At 34.2% G+C, this 15,582-nt stretch overlaps 1 protein-coding gene across 1 annotated transcript; it reads right to left on the bottom strand.

Moving 5' to 3' along the window:
* Positions 1–3,452: 3,452 nt before the first annotated feature.
* Positions 3,453–5,028, bottom strand: LOC140828419 (anthocyanidin 3-O-glucoside 5-O-glucosyltransferase 1-like). Its single transcript, XM_073191388.1, has one exon. It carries the CDS (start codon positions 4,965–4,967, stop codon positions 3,579–3,581), a length of 1,389 nt encoding a protein of 462 aa, XP_073047489.1. The 5' UTR covers positions 4,968–5,028; the 3' UTR covers positions 3,453–3,578.
* Positions 5,029–15,582: the final 10,554 nt, after the last annotated feature.

Raw genomic sequence — 15,582 nt, 5'->3', positions numbered from 1 at the left:
CGATTTGGTCACGTCCTAGACATGATAAAGAAGAGTTCTAACCATGGCTACAGTCTCTAGGACAGCCAAGATTCGAACACCATCCTTAACCATTCCATGATAGAAATCATGCCTCATTTCTGCACTTAAATATAAAGTTGCTGTCATTTCTTTGTTTGTGCGTGTATGGATGTAAACCAATGAACCAATAACACCCTAACACACTCTAAAAAATTCCTAGAATCAGCCTTGAGAGCCTGGAATCGAAGCAACCCCTGAAATCAACAAAACATTACAAACGTGAAACATGAACACATGGCCGAGAACCTGTGCAGATTTTTAGAAATTGTTGCTGTCAAATTTCGTTTTTACCTCATGAATCCTGAACATATAATGTTTAAAAATATTTATAGGACTTGATTGAAGAGCAAAGAAACAATATATACATGCCTGGAATTTGTTTTGAATAAAAAAATCAATACAACGATTACGAGCGGCGGAGTCGGAGTTGGATTTTCTTCTCTTGTTTCTGCTGCTGTTCACGATTGTTTTTGCTGTTGATTCATTGCTATTTTTGAAGCTTATGGTTGTAGGAGATGTAGGTTATGAAGGTGAAGATTCAAGGGGTGTTAAATGGGTATTTAAGTGCATTAAGGTGGAGGTTACAAGTGAAAGAGTTGAATGGGTTTTTGAATTGTTTCTTCTCCCCTTAGCTGCCGTTGCTTTTGCTCTTATTCTTGATGTGATTCACGTTATTTGCTAGCATAAAAGGGTTGAGTAGTAATGAGTTGTATTATAGTATTTTGAATTTACTAATAACTATGGAATTTAAGGTGAGGAATTGTATTTACCTTAAAGGCTATTTGAGGTGACTTGAATGAGGTTCACTAAAAATTTTGAATTTGTTTAAGGAGTTGATCGAAACTTATTACTATTTTTTGGCATGCTATAATATTGTTTAAGTCTTATATTTTAAATGCTTAAGGTTTAATACCCCCAATTTTATATTCTAGTTTATTAATAATTTCATTTAGGATAAAATCTTGCATGGTATTGTTTAGTCTAAAATTAAGTATTTAAATGCTATGTTTAATTTCTTGAGTATATATTATACCTAGATTAATTCATCCCCATTTATTTACATATTTTAATTTAAACTTTAATTAAATATTAATCTAAAGTACTTATTTAATAACTTAGCTCTAATTAATTAATAAATCCTAAAACATTCATTTTCTTTAAATTAAATTATCCCTTAACTTAATTTAAATTTAGGAATATTTTTTCTTATTATTAATCTTATATTTAATCTCCAAACTCCGGTCCGGCCTCGTGTATTTATCCTAAAAAGATAAAACTAAACATCTATTTTTTTTAAAATAAATAATCATGACTCAATAAATTTAAAAGAATGAATTTAAACTCTCATGCATAAAAATCATTTTAATTTAAATAACAGTAATTATGCATGGCTTATACGTAATCTGATTTTCGGGACGTTACAGTCATTGATCTTCTCAATCACCTGGAATAGACCATCTGAAACGTCTGCCCTTTTTATTGCTTTAAAAGTACTAGAAATTTTTTTACAACACTCAATTTTCGGCCATATTCATAAACCTCATGAAAATATTTTACCCTTCAAAATAAAACATCATCCAACTGTCATTTTAAAAATCAAGTGAAATAATCATAAAATGAAATCGTTAACTGTTTTACCAAATCTAAAATGCAATAAGTTTGAAAAGTATAGCCATACTAAATCTCTCAAAAATCTCTCCAAAGAATAATTAAATAGTCTTAAAATCTTTAACGTAAATCATGAATCATAAATCGTAAATGCGAAATAGTAGAAGCGCTGGTCCTCGGCTTGTGTGCACCTTCAGTCCAGTTAGTTCATCCGTCAAGACCTCCCTCAAACTCACCTGCATCCATCACACCTAGTGAGTCTAAAGACTCAACAAAACATAATCTTTATAACAAATAATACGTATAAAACCACATGCAACAGTGAAAATATTTTTACGTAAAAATAACATTTTCATGACATGCAAACATAAACTTTAACTTTCCTTTTTCCTCAACATGACATAACATAAAACATTTTTCATGATCATAAACTTTCCTTTTCCTTTGTTGAATTCAGATCGTTAATTGTGACTTTCCTCAAACCTCCAAAAGTCGATGGATCCATCTACATGAAACCACAGTACTGGGCGGTGAGGGACACCAGCAATACTCTCACCGCTCAACTGGGCTTTGGTCTATCCTCTGTCGAATAGAAATACGATTGTCGGGGTTCCCTCTGGGGCCTTTTCTCATAAATGGGCTCCCTCTGGGGCCTTTTTCCCTCACGATATTCCATTCTTACCGTTACCACATACCGTTACCTCAGTACCGTTACCTCAATAGCCACAATTACTTCACTTCCTTCAACGTTTAACATTCTCATCACTTTATAAAATCATGCATAACATAACATTTTTGTTTTGAAATCAAGCATGCATTATGTATTTTAAATGTCGACCTTAAATCAAAAAAATCCATGGACATTTAAAAATCATAATTTAATCATTCCTAAGTATGAAAAGACCTGTTTTACCCCTGGACATAAAATTCCACGTTTGCGATCTTTTTCTTAATTCCATTGACTCTAACATGTCCCAAATAATTATTTAAGTCTACATGAATTTTTTCATATTTTTATTTAGCTTAAATCGAGAACTTTTAATTTAATCTTTAAATAAGACGTATTAACACGTTTTACCATCACCTCTTTGTAGGAGTTTTGAACATCTCTTTTTCAGAATCTCTCTTTCTTCAAATGTAACAACACCCAGTCTCCCGAAAATCACCTTATTCTTCTCCTTATTGGTTGGCTTCGTGTATTGCAAGTTCTTCTTCTCAATGTAATTAACATTAATTTACTCTCTCGTGCAAACTTCGAACAAACTTTGCTTTTTTCTTATCATCCATGTTTAATCTTTCACTTATAGGCAAAGATACGAGTTTATATGAATTAATGGGCTAAAGCCATAACAATTTCAAACATAGAAAAACTCGTAGTAGAGTGCATGTTACGATTATAAGCAAACTCAACAAAATGTAAACATTCTTCTCCGTTCTTTAAATTTTTTTTATTAGAATTTTTTAAAATAATATTCAGTTTTCCTTCTTGAATCAGTTAGGTTAAACTTTATAATTATCTGTCGGATTAACAATCTTATTAAATCATCAAAACTTATATTGTTCCAGAAGTCTTCTTAGTAAATCTTAGTGAATGTCTACAATAATGACACAACTCTATGTTTTTCTTGTTTCTCAATTTTAATTTTAGTTATTGTTTGTTTGTTTTTTTTTTTTTTTGGATTTGAATGTATTTTTGTAGAATGTCTTGATTTAGTTCTTTTTTGTTTTTGTTTTTAACACTAGTATGTCTTGCACACCAATGTTTTATTTTTTAAAAATGACAATTTATTTTCTCTTGTCTAAAAATCTAATATACCTCACATTTATTGATTGATAACTTTCATTATTAACTGAATTAAAGCCATCCATTAAACTTTCAAATATGATAATAAGATGAAGATCAAATATTTTCAAACATGCCCAAGTTCTTTAAGGAAGTACTTGAGATTCTTGTTTGAAGATCCATTCTCCCCCATGGCTTCTCTTGCCAAACCCTTCCATTTATTGGCATTGTTTCTCAATTCTTGGCTCTTTTCTCCATCATCCATTGTTTTTTCAATGCACTTCATGATCTCGTCACCCTCCACAATGCCACTATCCTCATTTTTATGAAGCCTAATTCCTGTCTTCCACACCTCTTCTATCAACTTTGCATTTGTGGGCTGATCAAACCCTTGCGGAAAAGCCACCACCGGTACGCCGAACACTATGCTTTCCAGCACAGAGTTCCATCCACAATGAGTCAAGAAGCATCCCAATGAAGGGTGTGACAGAACCTCCAACTGTGAACACCATCTTACAATCTTTCCGATTTGTTCCAATTCCTCGAAATGACTCCACTTTTGATCATCTTCTTTATTTCCATCATGCTCATTTTCTCGTATCACCCATAAAAATGGCCTACCGCAATCTAATAACCCCTTAGCTATCTGTTCCATTTGTGTCTTCGGAAGCACAAACATGCTTCCAAACGACACATAAACAACCGACGATTCTGGCTTTGAGTCCAACCATTCGATGTAATTAATCTCAGATAATTTGAATATGTCCCCGCCATAAGACTTATCTGAAAGATCTTCTCGACCCAAGAAACCAGAAGGAATCAAAGGTCCCACACCAATTAGCTCATATTTCTCAATAGCTCTAAGTGCATCTTTCTCCAATTCATCAAAACTATTCACCAACACCTTCGGTTTCGTTTCGGCATCTAATACATCAAGCTTCTCCTTAACCACCAGGCGGAAGCGTTCGGGTGTCGAAGGAAGGAGAAAGATTGGAAGATCATTCTTGGAGAGCAAAGGAAGTTTTGGCAACTGAATTTCATTTGAGCATTTATCAATATCACCACCATAACCATTAAAATAGTAATAATATATATCTAATACAGCGGCTGGTTCGATCCACAGAAGCGCACTCGGAACGTGAACCTCACGTGCCACCTCTGCGGCCCAAGCAAAGAGATGAGAGTAGACAAGGCACGTCACGGGATGGCCTCGTTTGGAACTTGCCAGAATGATATTCTTTAAAGCTTTCAACCCATTAGTTTTCATCTCTTCCATGTACCTTTTCCCATCATCACGGGGATTCAATCCATCGTCATAGCCATCAGAAAACTCCACGAAATTTAAGCTTTTAGGGGAGTCGCCGGTGGCGGCGTTAGCCATGCGCTTCCTTGCAAATACACTTGTCATGAACGTGACTTCTATGCCCATTTTTACGAGTCTTTTGGCAAGTTGAAGTGAAGGGTTAATGTGGCCTTGGCCTGGAAATGTCGCTACGAGTATGTGAGTGGGGTTCATTATGTGTATAATATGTAAATTTGGTGTTTTTGGGTCTTGAAAAAAAAGTTGAGGTCTTGGAATGATTATGGGACAATATTGTATGTATATATAGAGTAAGATAATTTAGAATAAAATAAAAATATAGCAGTAATGACAGAATGGCATACGATTAATTAAGGAATATATCAAAACCCAAATTCTAGGATACGGGTGAATTAAAATTTGGGAAAATATATTTTTTTCCCATTTCATGTTTAATTTGGTTCACTATATAAGTTATTAAATTTTGGTTTTGGTACACTAACTTTATTTTTTGATTATTTTGATCCAATTGTTAATATAATATCAGACAAGTCAAGAGTTCTTATATCACGTCAGCAATTTTCGGTGTCATATAAGCATTTTTTGGTGTGATCACATTAGCATTTTCCAATGTTATATCAGAGTTCTGATGAAATAGGACTGAGAATCAAAAAAATTTAAAGTTAGCACAGTTCTGAAACCAAACTTTGAAAATGTAGAGGATTAAAACCCAAAATAGAGAAAGTTAGCAAACCAAAAAAGTATTTTCTCTGATATTTGTACACCGAAACCAATCTTTGAAAATTTAATTGATTAAAACCCAAAATAGAAAAAGTTATTAGACCAAAAAAAATATTTTCCCTAAAATTTTCTAGAATTTGTAACGAAAAAAAATCGTGAATAATAAACAGAATATGCATATAGCAATTGATTTTTTTAAAAAATATTCCGAAATTTGGAAAATCACATGTAATAAAAATACATTTAAAATTTTCTTGAAAAGTTTTTTAAAAAATAGAGAGACATGAAATGACTTTTAGAATCATACAAAGCATCTCAAAACGTGAGAAAATGACCAAATTAAGATAAAAATGCAACAAAGGGAAATACATGAGACTACACTACGTATGTATTGACGAAGGTTATAAATTACGGTTTAGTTGTGTTAACATTCAAAAAAATAAAATATGAAAATTGTTTAATTGCGTCGCAAAGTAAAAAATTGAACATTTTTTCAAGGTGGGGTAAAATTAAATCGGACACCAGATGTACAATAGTAGGAAAAATCATACGTTAGAATTAATATAATAAAAATGCATGAAATTTGAAAAAAAAAAACAACAACACACTCTTCCTTACATCTAAAAATTGACGAAAACCGCTGAAAAAAATGAGGTGAAAAAGTTTTTACATATGAATTGCGATGCTTAAACCATCGCTATCAGTGACAGATTTTGAAAATCGTCGCTAAATAGCGAATATTTCAATAAATCCATCGCAAAATTCTGTCTAAAAATTCAAAATTTTAATTTGCGACGAGTAGAAACAATTAAATTTTGTCCTTAATTAGCAATGGAAATTATACTGAACCATCGCAAAGTATATAGCTCTATCAATTTCCTGTAGTTGTGATGATAATCGAGACCGTCACTAAATTCCGCGATGATTTTTGCTTTTCCATCGCTATTTAGCGAGAATTTTTTCATATCATCGCTAGTAACTGTGATGGTTCAAGTAAAACCATCGCTTTTCTTATAAAGTCATATCGTTGCTAATTTACCTCGGTTACGAAAAATTGTGGTAACTGGCTATGCTTTTATTATAACCATGGGAAAATTCGTATTAGAGACAGGTTAGGGGAAAAATGATAGTGCTAAGAGATGTGTTGAATGCTAGGTTTAAAAAAAATGATATATATGCATGAATTTTTATAATTGATGAATATAATGAAAAGTTGAAAGAGGTAACTTCATTGTGACTAATATGAAAGTATATCATGATATGTAAGACCAAGGCTCAGTTGACGGGTGAGAGTGTCGTTGATGTCCCCGCCGTCTAGTACCATGGTTACACGTAGATGGATCCACCGACCGAAAGCTGAAACGAAAGTCACAATTAATGAACTGGATTCAATGAAAGGGAAACACATACGTATATGATGAAAAGAAAAAGTATATGATGAAAAGAAAAAAAGATTTAAAGTTATGCATGTTCATGAAAAGCTATTTTATTAAAATTATTTTTCACTGTTGCTTGCGAATGCATATGTATTACTTGTTATCATGGTTAAGGTTTGTTGAGTCGTTAGACTCACTAGGTATGATCGATGCAGGTGAGCATGATTTTGTTGATGATAAAGGACTTGAAGGTTGAACTGGTTGGGCTGATAGTGCACATAACCTGAGTACCTTTACTAGTTTTTGGTATTAAGATAACTTTAAAGATTTTATGAATTTTATGCTTTTGAGAGTATTTAAAATATTTATGCTACTTTTGAAAAATTCTAGTTTTAGGCTTCGAAAGCAAGTTTGGGGAAAAAAATTCGAGTATATTTTAAAGAAAAATGAATAATATACATTTCAGTTGGTATCATAGAAATGTTTTCGCAAAGGGTTGTGCCACAGCCAGTTCCGAAAATCTCAAACGTCAAGCCTCAAGTCTGTAAGTTCAAATGCTTTAAATGATTTTAATGATCGTACCTGCATGTTTACATGCTTTACATGCATAAGTTACATGTTTAAACGCTTTTTGAAGTTAATTGATATTTATGCTTAAGTTGCTCGATAAAGTACTTTTACATGCATGTTAAGAGTCTTAGATTTAAATGAATGTTGTTTATGTTAAGAATTTGGAAAACGGTCAGATATAATGACTCCTAGACGCGTACCTAGTACTGATAGTGTAAGGTCCGAAATACAATAACGTAGCCTAACTGCATGCGAATCTAGGAAAAACGGAAAATGACTAATTAAAGGGTTTTAATTACATGAGTTAAATATAGGGTGCATGATTACATGTTTAAAATGCACTTTTCTACATGAACGCATAAAACTGTGTTAAAAGCTTATTCGAGACACAAACGAGAAACGGAGACCGATGGCTGAAAAAGAGAATATTTTTTTATTAAATAACTATTTTTAATTATTTAAAATATGGTACATGTTATTTGTTTTTTTCGAAAATGAAGTGTTTCGAGACTATTTTATATGCCGATGCGTATTTTAAAACGATATTCGATTTTCGACGAAAATATGAACTTCTTGGGAACTAGGCTAATATTTTCACAACCTTTTCCAAACCACTACAAGAAAAATGATTTTCCGCAGCACGTCATCAATGCACGCTGTGAATACTACTTTTCACGACGTACAACCATATGTGCGCTGTTAATAGTGTTGCACTTGATAATATGAACAACGTGCATTAAAAGCACGCTGCGGATATTACTATAGACGGCGTGCATTCAAAGCACGCTGCTTGATACTATTAACGCCATGCATTAAAAGTACGCTGCGGATATTACTATCCACAGCGTGCATTAAAAGCACGCTGCGGATATTACTATGGACGGCGTGCATTAAAGCAAGCTGCGTATAGTAAATCATTTTTTTTAAAAAAAAATCGTGTTTAGACATTAATCGCACGCCGTCAATAGTATTATTCACGACATGCATATTATTAGCACGCCGGAAAAAGAGTTTGAATTTTTTAAATTAGCGACGGTTTGGGAGTAAACCCGTCGCTAATATAAAAGTGCGACGATTTTTACGCCACATTTAGCGACGGTTTAAAGACATCCGTCGTCGATTTAAATTGGCGACGTAACCGTCGCTAATAAACATACATCGGCGAATGTTTAGTAAAACACCGTCGCTAAAAAAATCGCAAATTCACTATTTATATCCGATCTCCGTTCCATTTTCCTCCACCCCACTTCACAACACTTAAAATTTTCTCTACTTATACGATTTTAATTTCCATTTAGATACGTGTTTTTGTTTCAATTTTTTGTTAATTTTTTAATTGTTAATTATAATCATGAGTATTATTGGTGTTATTATTATAGTTGTATGGTAGTTTTTATAAAAAATTATTAAATTGTAAAAGTAATTTTCTTTTATTTTTACGCAAAATTTAGCGACGGTTTGGTAACCGTCGCGAAATTATAAAACGCCTTCTAAAATTAAAGACCTTCGCTAAATTAGCGACGGATTGGCGGATGAAGCTCGTCGCCAATGTACGACGGTTTTGTCAGAAACCGTCGCTAATATTTTATTTTTTTATGACTATTAGCAGCGTACATTGCACGCTGCGGAAAGTTGTATTAACAGCGTACAAATGCACGCCGTTGATAATAATATTAGCAGCGTGCACGTGTACGCCGCAGATAATCTTGAACTTTTAATCGATTGCAACTTTGCAGCATGCAATGCGCGCTGCGAAAAGCCCATATGCGCGCTGCGGAAAGCCGTTTTTGTTGTAGTGAACAAATTATTTTAAATATTAACTACTCGGCCTAATGAGCCTAGTATACCATGTTAATGGGCCTAAGTTTCTACACATGATTTATTTAACAAATAAAAGCCTAAACCCTACCCCTCCACATCTAATAACTCATGCCCGAACCCCTCCTAAACATTAGGACACTCTCATCAGCACACAACACACATCACACGAGAACTTGAAGAAAAATCAACAGTTTTGAGAGGATTTTAGCCTAGGGTTTTCTATGTCGTCGTTATTCGCATCGCCAACTCGTTTTCGTGGGTAATAAACTCAAAGGCATGCTTAACTTTCTTTTAAACATCTTTCACACCATATTATGTATATTTGATTAACCTTGCATGAAAAATATGTGGCACAAGTTATATTTTATTTTTTATGGAAATACATACATATAACTCATGTTTTGTTGATATAAAACTCATGTATATGGTGCATAAAGGGGCTACCATCCTAGGACAATAAAAATGGATGAATTTATGAGGGTTTAGGAGGCTAGGCACGGCTGCAAAAGGGCTGGACCGAAAACGAGCCAAGCTTGAACGAAAATTTGCATGTTGGTACATTAGGGTTTCAGCTAGGGGGGAAGCAAGAGTGCGGCTTGACAAGGGCTCGGTCTGGACGCGGTTAGGTGTGAGGAAGAGACCTAGCATGGCTAGGACTCATGCACAACGGCTGGGGAAGATTCCATGCGCGATGGGACTCTTCCCATGCAAGCCGAGGGCAGCAGCTGTGCGTGGGATGTCACGGCTTGGCCAGGGTGTCCAGGCTAAGTCTGAGGGTGGTCCTGTGAGGGTCATTAGGGCTCGGGCTCGGGTGGTGGCTCGGGTGAGGAGTCCTTGTCGAGTTGGGAGTCATGGGTGCTCAATCGGCCGCGGCTCGTGCTGGTCTTGTGGCATGGGCTAGGGGCTGGTTAAATGAGCCAGGACTGTTTAGTAGGGTCCTTAGGTGGTATTGGTAGGGGTTGGCTCAAGATGGCTCGGGAGTGGCTCGAAGAAAACGTAAGATGACTTTAGGGGAAACTAACTAGGGTTCGGGTTTTCAAAATAAATGGTTAAGGGGTCGAACCACGGTCTACGTGGGGTCATTTCATGGGTCACAAGGGTTATTTAGGTATGAAAAGTTTGTGATAAAATTTTGGGATTAAGTTATAAAAGTTTGAATTAATCAGGGAATTAAAAGCTTTACGAATTAGTAAATAGGAATGTAAATCAAAAGTCTCGAATTTAAGCTAAAAAATGTTAGAAATTTAATTTAAGCTTAAAGAATTATGTGGGATGGTCTAGAGTCAATGAAAGTAAGAAAATGTAAAAATCAAGAATTTCTAAGTCCAAGGGTAAAACGATAATTTTAAATATGAAAAATATTAGACATCCTTTTAGTGCCCTGAATGCTATAATATATGCTAAAATATTTATTTTAAATGTTTATGAAATTATACGATGAATTGGTTAAAAGAAAAATGTTTTTTATATCCATGAATTTTTATAAGTGATGAAAATATGAAAAGTTGAAGGAGGTGAAATGATTGTGACTAATACGATGATACGATGATATGATTGTATATGTAGTGAGGGAGGTCCCAGAGAGAACTCGTTTACTAGATAAGGACCACATTTCCTGTGAAAGGAGCACATGAATGGGATTTCATTAATGTTGGACTCAACATCACACTTCGCATCACATTTCCTCCACCTAATTTTCAAATTTGGTACTTCAAATATTCAAAATTTGGTTTTGATACAAAAAATTAGATTATGTTGACACAACATTAAAAAGTACTTATTGAAACTATAAAGTGCTATTTGGCATAGAAAATTGCAAAGTGTCCAACGACACTTCGACAATCAAACTAGAATAACCAAAAAGTAAATTTTAATGTATCAAAACAAAACTTTAAATATTTAGTTGAACAATACCTAAAATAAGACATGTTAGAAGACAAAAAAAAAAGTTGCTCTTTTTCTCATCAATATATATATATATATATTTAAAAATTAGGGGAAATTGATTCCAAAAAAAAAATGCGGGAAATGTCAAAATAGTTTCCTGAATTTTGGTTTTGTAGACAAACAAAATTGGTTTTAGTTCTATAAGTTGCTTTCTCTTGGATTATGGTCCTATTTTACTTTAGGGTTGTCGTGACACCTAACACGTAGTATTCATTGGTGTCACATCAACATTTTTGGTATCATTTCAGTATTTTTCGATTTCATGTAATTCTTTCTATGTGTCTCATCAATACTTCTGTGAATTATGATTAAAAATAATAATAAAAAATATAAGTTATTGAACCAAAACCCAATTTTACTACTTAAAATAAACTCACACTATGCTAACATAGATGACAGATTTGTCTATTTTCCCTAAAAATTTCAACTAAAATGTCTTATGAGGAATTAAAAGTTGTCTTACGGACTTAGATAATTAGTAATTTTAAAATATATTATGACAGTTATTCTTTAAATTTCGTTAAAATATTAAAATACAGAAATAACCAAACACCAATTTAATTCAATGTATACAACCCGGGAATTTCTTTTGAAAATTCACGTGGTAGACAGCATTGTCACAACGCATTCATTTACTAGTTTGAATGGCATAGTGCAAGTGTTAGGTAATTAACTTTATTATGTTCCCATTTTGCGAGGGTCTTAAATGGCATAGTGCAAGTGCTAAACCGTCTCAGGAATACAGATTTCCGGGACCAAGCAACTGGTCTTAAATGAGTTGTTCCACATGTGGACAGTAAAAAATTATTAGGAAAAATCAATAGGTTTTTTTGTAAGAATGTCTCACAGATCTTTATTTCTGAGACGACTCAACTCTGCTCATATTTAAAATACATTTATGTCCTCATTGTTTTGAGTCGCTTTATTGTTTGCGATGTGCCATAAAATTTACTTCACCTTGTATTAATATTACTGTGGATGTTAGCTAGAGTTGTATACCAAAATATATTCGGTTCTTTCCTGGTAAATGTTTATAATATTCAAGTATCTTAAACTTAAGAATATTTTATGGTGAATGATATTTATACTATATTATTTTATAAATTCACTCCATCTTTACTTTTTATTGTTAGGTGGATGCACATGGTTGGTGAAGAAAGCTTAAAACAAACTTGCAACAAATATTTCTTGAGTAAAACTGTCGTATTTTATGGAAAATATTGTTTGAGTTCACACCATGATTTGCACTTATAAATAGGTAGCTCACCACTTTAATTAAATTATCTTATCTTCTCAAAGCATCATTAAATAGAGATACCAAATAAAAAGAAAATGGTTTTGTGAAAAAGATTGAGTGTTTTTTCTTGTGTGAGTTTGAGAAAAAAATTTCTCAGTTATAATCGGGGTTGAGATTGTGAGAAATTGAGTATTTTTTACATTTGTAATATTTTCTCCCTATCATAAATATTTGCAGCATTTTCATTGATGTAGCTTATATTAAGTTAACCACAAAAATCTTTGTGCTTTTGTTTATTATTTTATTCCGTATTTTTTGTACTATATTATCATAACGATCGTCATCGTTTCAGCGTAATTAACTAACAGCTGGTATCAGAGCCATGTTGTAAAATTTCTTAGAATTCTGAGTGCTCAGTGGTTGTAGTTTTGTCTGATCTTCCACATCAGAAATTATTTTTTAAAATCTTTCCTCAAGGTTTGAGAAGCGATGATCAGAGATGATGGATCGGGACCGGGAATCAACAAGTTCAACAAAGCATATTTTTCGTTCTAACGGTTACATATTAAAAATTATCTGTATATCAAGAAGTTACATCAACCACCATCAGGAAAGAAGCCGAAAAAGATGGAGGATGATGACAGAGAGCTCCTTGACTGACATGTATTAGGTGTAATATGATTGACCCTAACAAAATGTGGCACATAACGTGGCGGAGGCAAAAACCACATATGAGATGATGTCCATTTTATTGGACACATACGTGAAGCCATAATAAAACAACAAAGTATATCTTATGAAAAAGTTATTCAACTTCAAAATGGGATAAGGTGCTTCGGTGGATAAGCACATCAATGAGTTCAATATGATTGTTTTTCAGCTAACACCAGTCGAAATTAATTTTGATGATGAGATTCATGAACTTATTCTTTTGGGGTCTGTAACAAATGTATGGGAACCAATGTGGGCAGCGGTTAGCAACTCAGCTGGAAAAAGAAAGCCACAATTCAATTATGTTAAATATCAAATTCTTGCTGAAAAAGTTCGCAGGATGGACTCGCTGAAGGAACATCATTGAGATCTGCTTAAATCTCGATAACAAAGGACATGAGTGGCGAAAAAGTTCTAACCAATGGCACTGTAAGTCCAAGTCAATAAATGGAAATTACAAAAGAAACTTTGAAAAGAATTCGAAGTGTTTGAGCTTTGGTGAAACAGCTCACTTGAAAAACAACTGCAAATCGAAAAAGAATAGTGCAAATGTTGTTGTTGAGGAGGTACATGATGCTCTGTTACTATCCATGGAAAGCCCGTTGATTCTTGGGTTATGAAATCAGGAGCTTCATTTCATACCTCTGGTAATCGTGATGTATTTAATAATTACATTGCTGGTGATTGCGGAAAATATTTCCTGGCTGATGGAAAACCTTTGAAAATAGTTGGTATGGGTGATATCTAGATGAAGATGTCAAATAGATATGTCTGGAAAGTTTACAAAGTTAGACATGTACCGAAATTGAAACATAATATGATCTCAGTAGGACATCTCGTTAACGAAGGCCATAGTGTAACATTTGGTGATGGTTAGTGGAAAGTTAACAAAGGAGTCATGATTGTTGCTCAAGGAAAAAAAGCTAGGACACTTTATATGACTACTAGTTGTAGGGATACATTTGCAGCCGTGGATGTTGGAGCTAGTTCAAGTTTATGGCATTGTAGGCTTGGGCATATGAGTGAGAAGGGAATGAAGATGCTTGTATCAAACGGGAAGCTACTAGAATTAAAGATCGTTGAACACAAGCTACGTGCAAGCTGTATCTTTGGAAAGCAGAAAAATGTGAGTTTTTCAAAAGACGGAAGAGAACCAAAGCAGCAAAGTTGGAGCTGGTTCACATTAATGTATGGGGACCCTCTCCTGTGACATCCCTTGAAGGCTCAATATACTATGTCACATTTATCAACAATTCGTGTGAGGTCTAGAAAATTCGAACTATGTAACCTGACTGCATGCAATCTATGGTTTCGCTAAAATATGTGCTTAATTATTTTTAATGCATTAAAATGCATGATCATGACATGGATAGGTGTTTTATTTCATGGATGTTAAGAACTCATTTATTAGGCTTTTTAACAGTATTTCTCGCTCGAACGAGGAACATAAACCGGTGACATTTAAGGAAAAATATTTTTATTGAATAATTATTTTTAATTATTAAATACATGACGTATATGTGTGATTTTTGATAATGAGCCTTGGTAGAGTATTTTTAGTCATCAGGTCATATTTTAAACCATGCAAATTTTAGCTAGTTGAGGGACGTTTTGAGAGTTCGGGCAACATTTTCAAAAACATACCTAAACGAAATATTTTACGGGAGTGTTTTTGAGCTTGTTGGGACTATTTTATTGAAAAATGGTCCTAAAATCCTTTTAATCTCATTGATTTTAATTAAGGGCCCATTATATAATTTTATTATACTTAACCTACATCCTAAAAACACTAATCACCCAACCCCAGCTTCGGCCGTTCCCTCCCCATTCCAGCAACAGCATTTTGAAAGGTTCATCAGATTTTCCCTCTTGGTTTCTCTCAAATTTTTCAATGGATATCTTCCTCGTCCCTCCGGTGCCTGTCCTACGTGATTATATAGAGGTTTTCGAGCATAAATACGCAAATGCACACCCTATACTTTCGGTTTTGCCATCTTTCACAGCATACTATGTACTTTCAAAATATTTTGCATGATAATGGTTAGTACGAAGGATTTGGATCCGTTTGGACTTTTTTTATATGCAAAACCTTGAACTTGCTTGCTTTATGTCTTATGTTTTGATGTTGCAAGGGGGCTGCAGATTTAGGGGCCACGTGAGCACCAACCAGGGAAAGTCTAGTAGTCTAAGGATTCGAACTAACCTGGTACGGCAGCTTGCGAGGGCCGAGCGTTCATCTTGGTTTCCTTGAGGTTATTTGGATGCCAGGGTTCGGATGGAGCCTTGGAGGTTGCAGGCGGTTCTTTTCCATGGAGGCTGCGTCCAGATGGTGTCTAAGGCCTGTGTAATGGCACTAGGGGGAGTCTGGTGTCGGTTGGGACATGGATAGAATGCAGCCGATTGGGTTTGGCTCGTGGGGCATTCTAGG

Source organism: Primulina eburnea, chromosome 3 (assembly GCF_022965805.1).
Source record: "Primulina eburnea isolate SZY01 chromosome 3, ASM2296580v1, whole genome shotgun sequence".
Taxonomy (NCBI): domain Eukaryota; kingdom Viridiplantae; phylum Streptophyta; class Magnoliopsida; order Lamiales; family Gesneriaceae; genus Primulina; species Primulina eburnea.
This window is presented reverse-complemented; position numbering and strand designations above follow the sequence as displayed.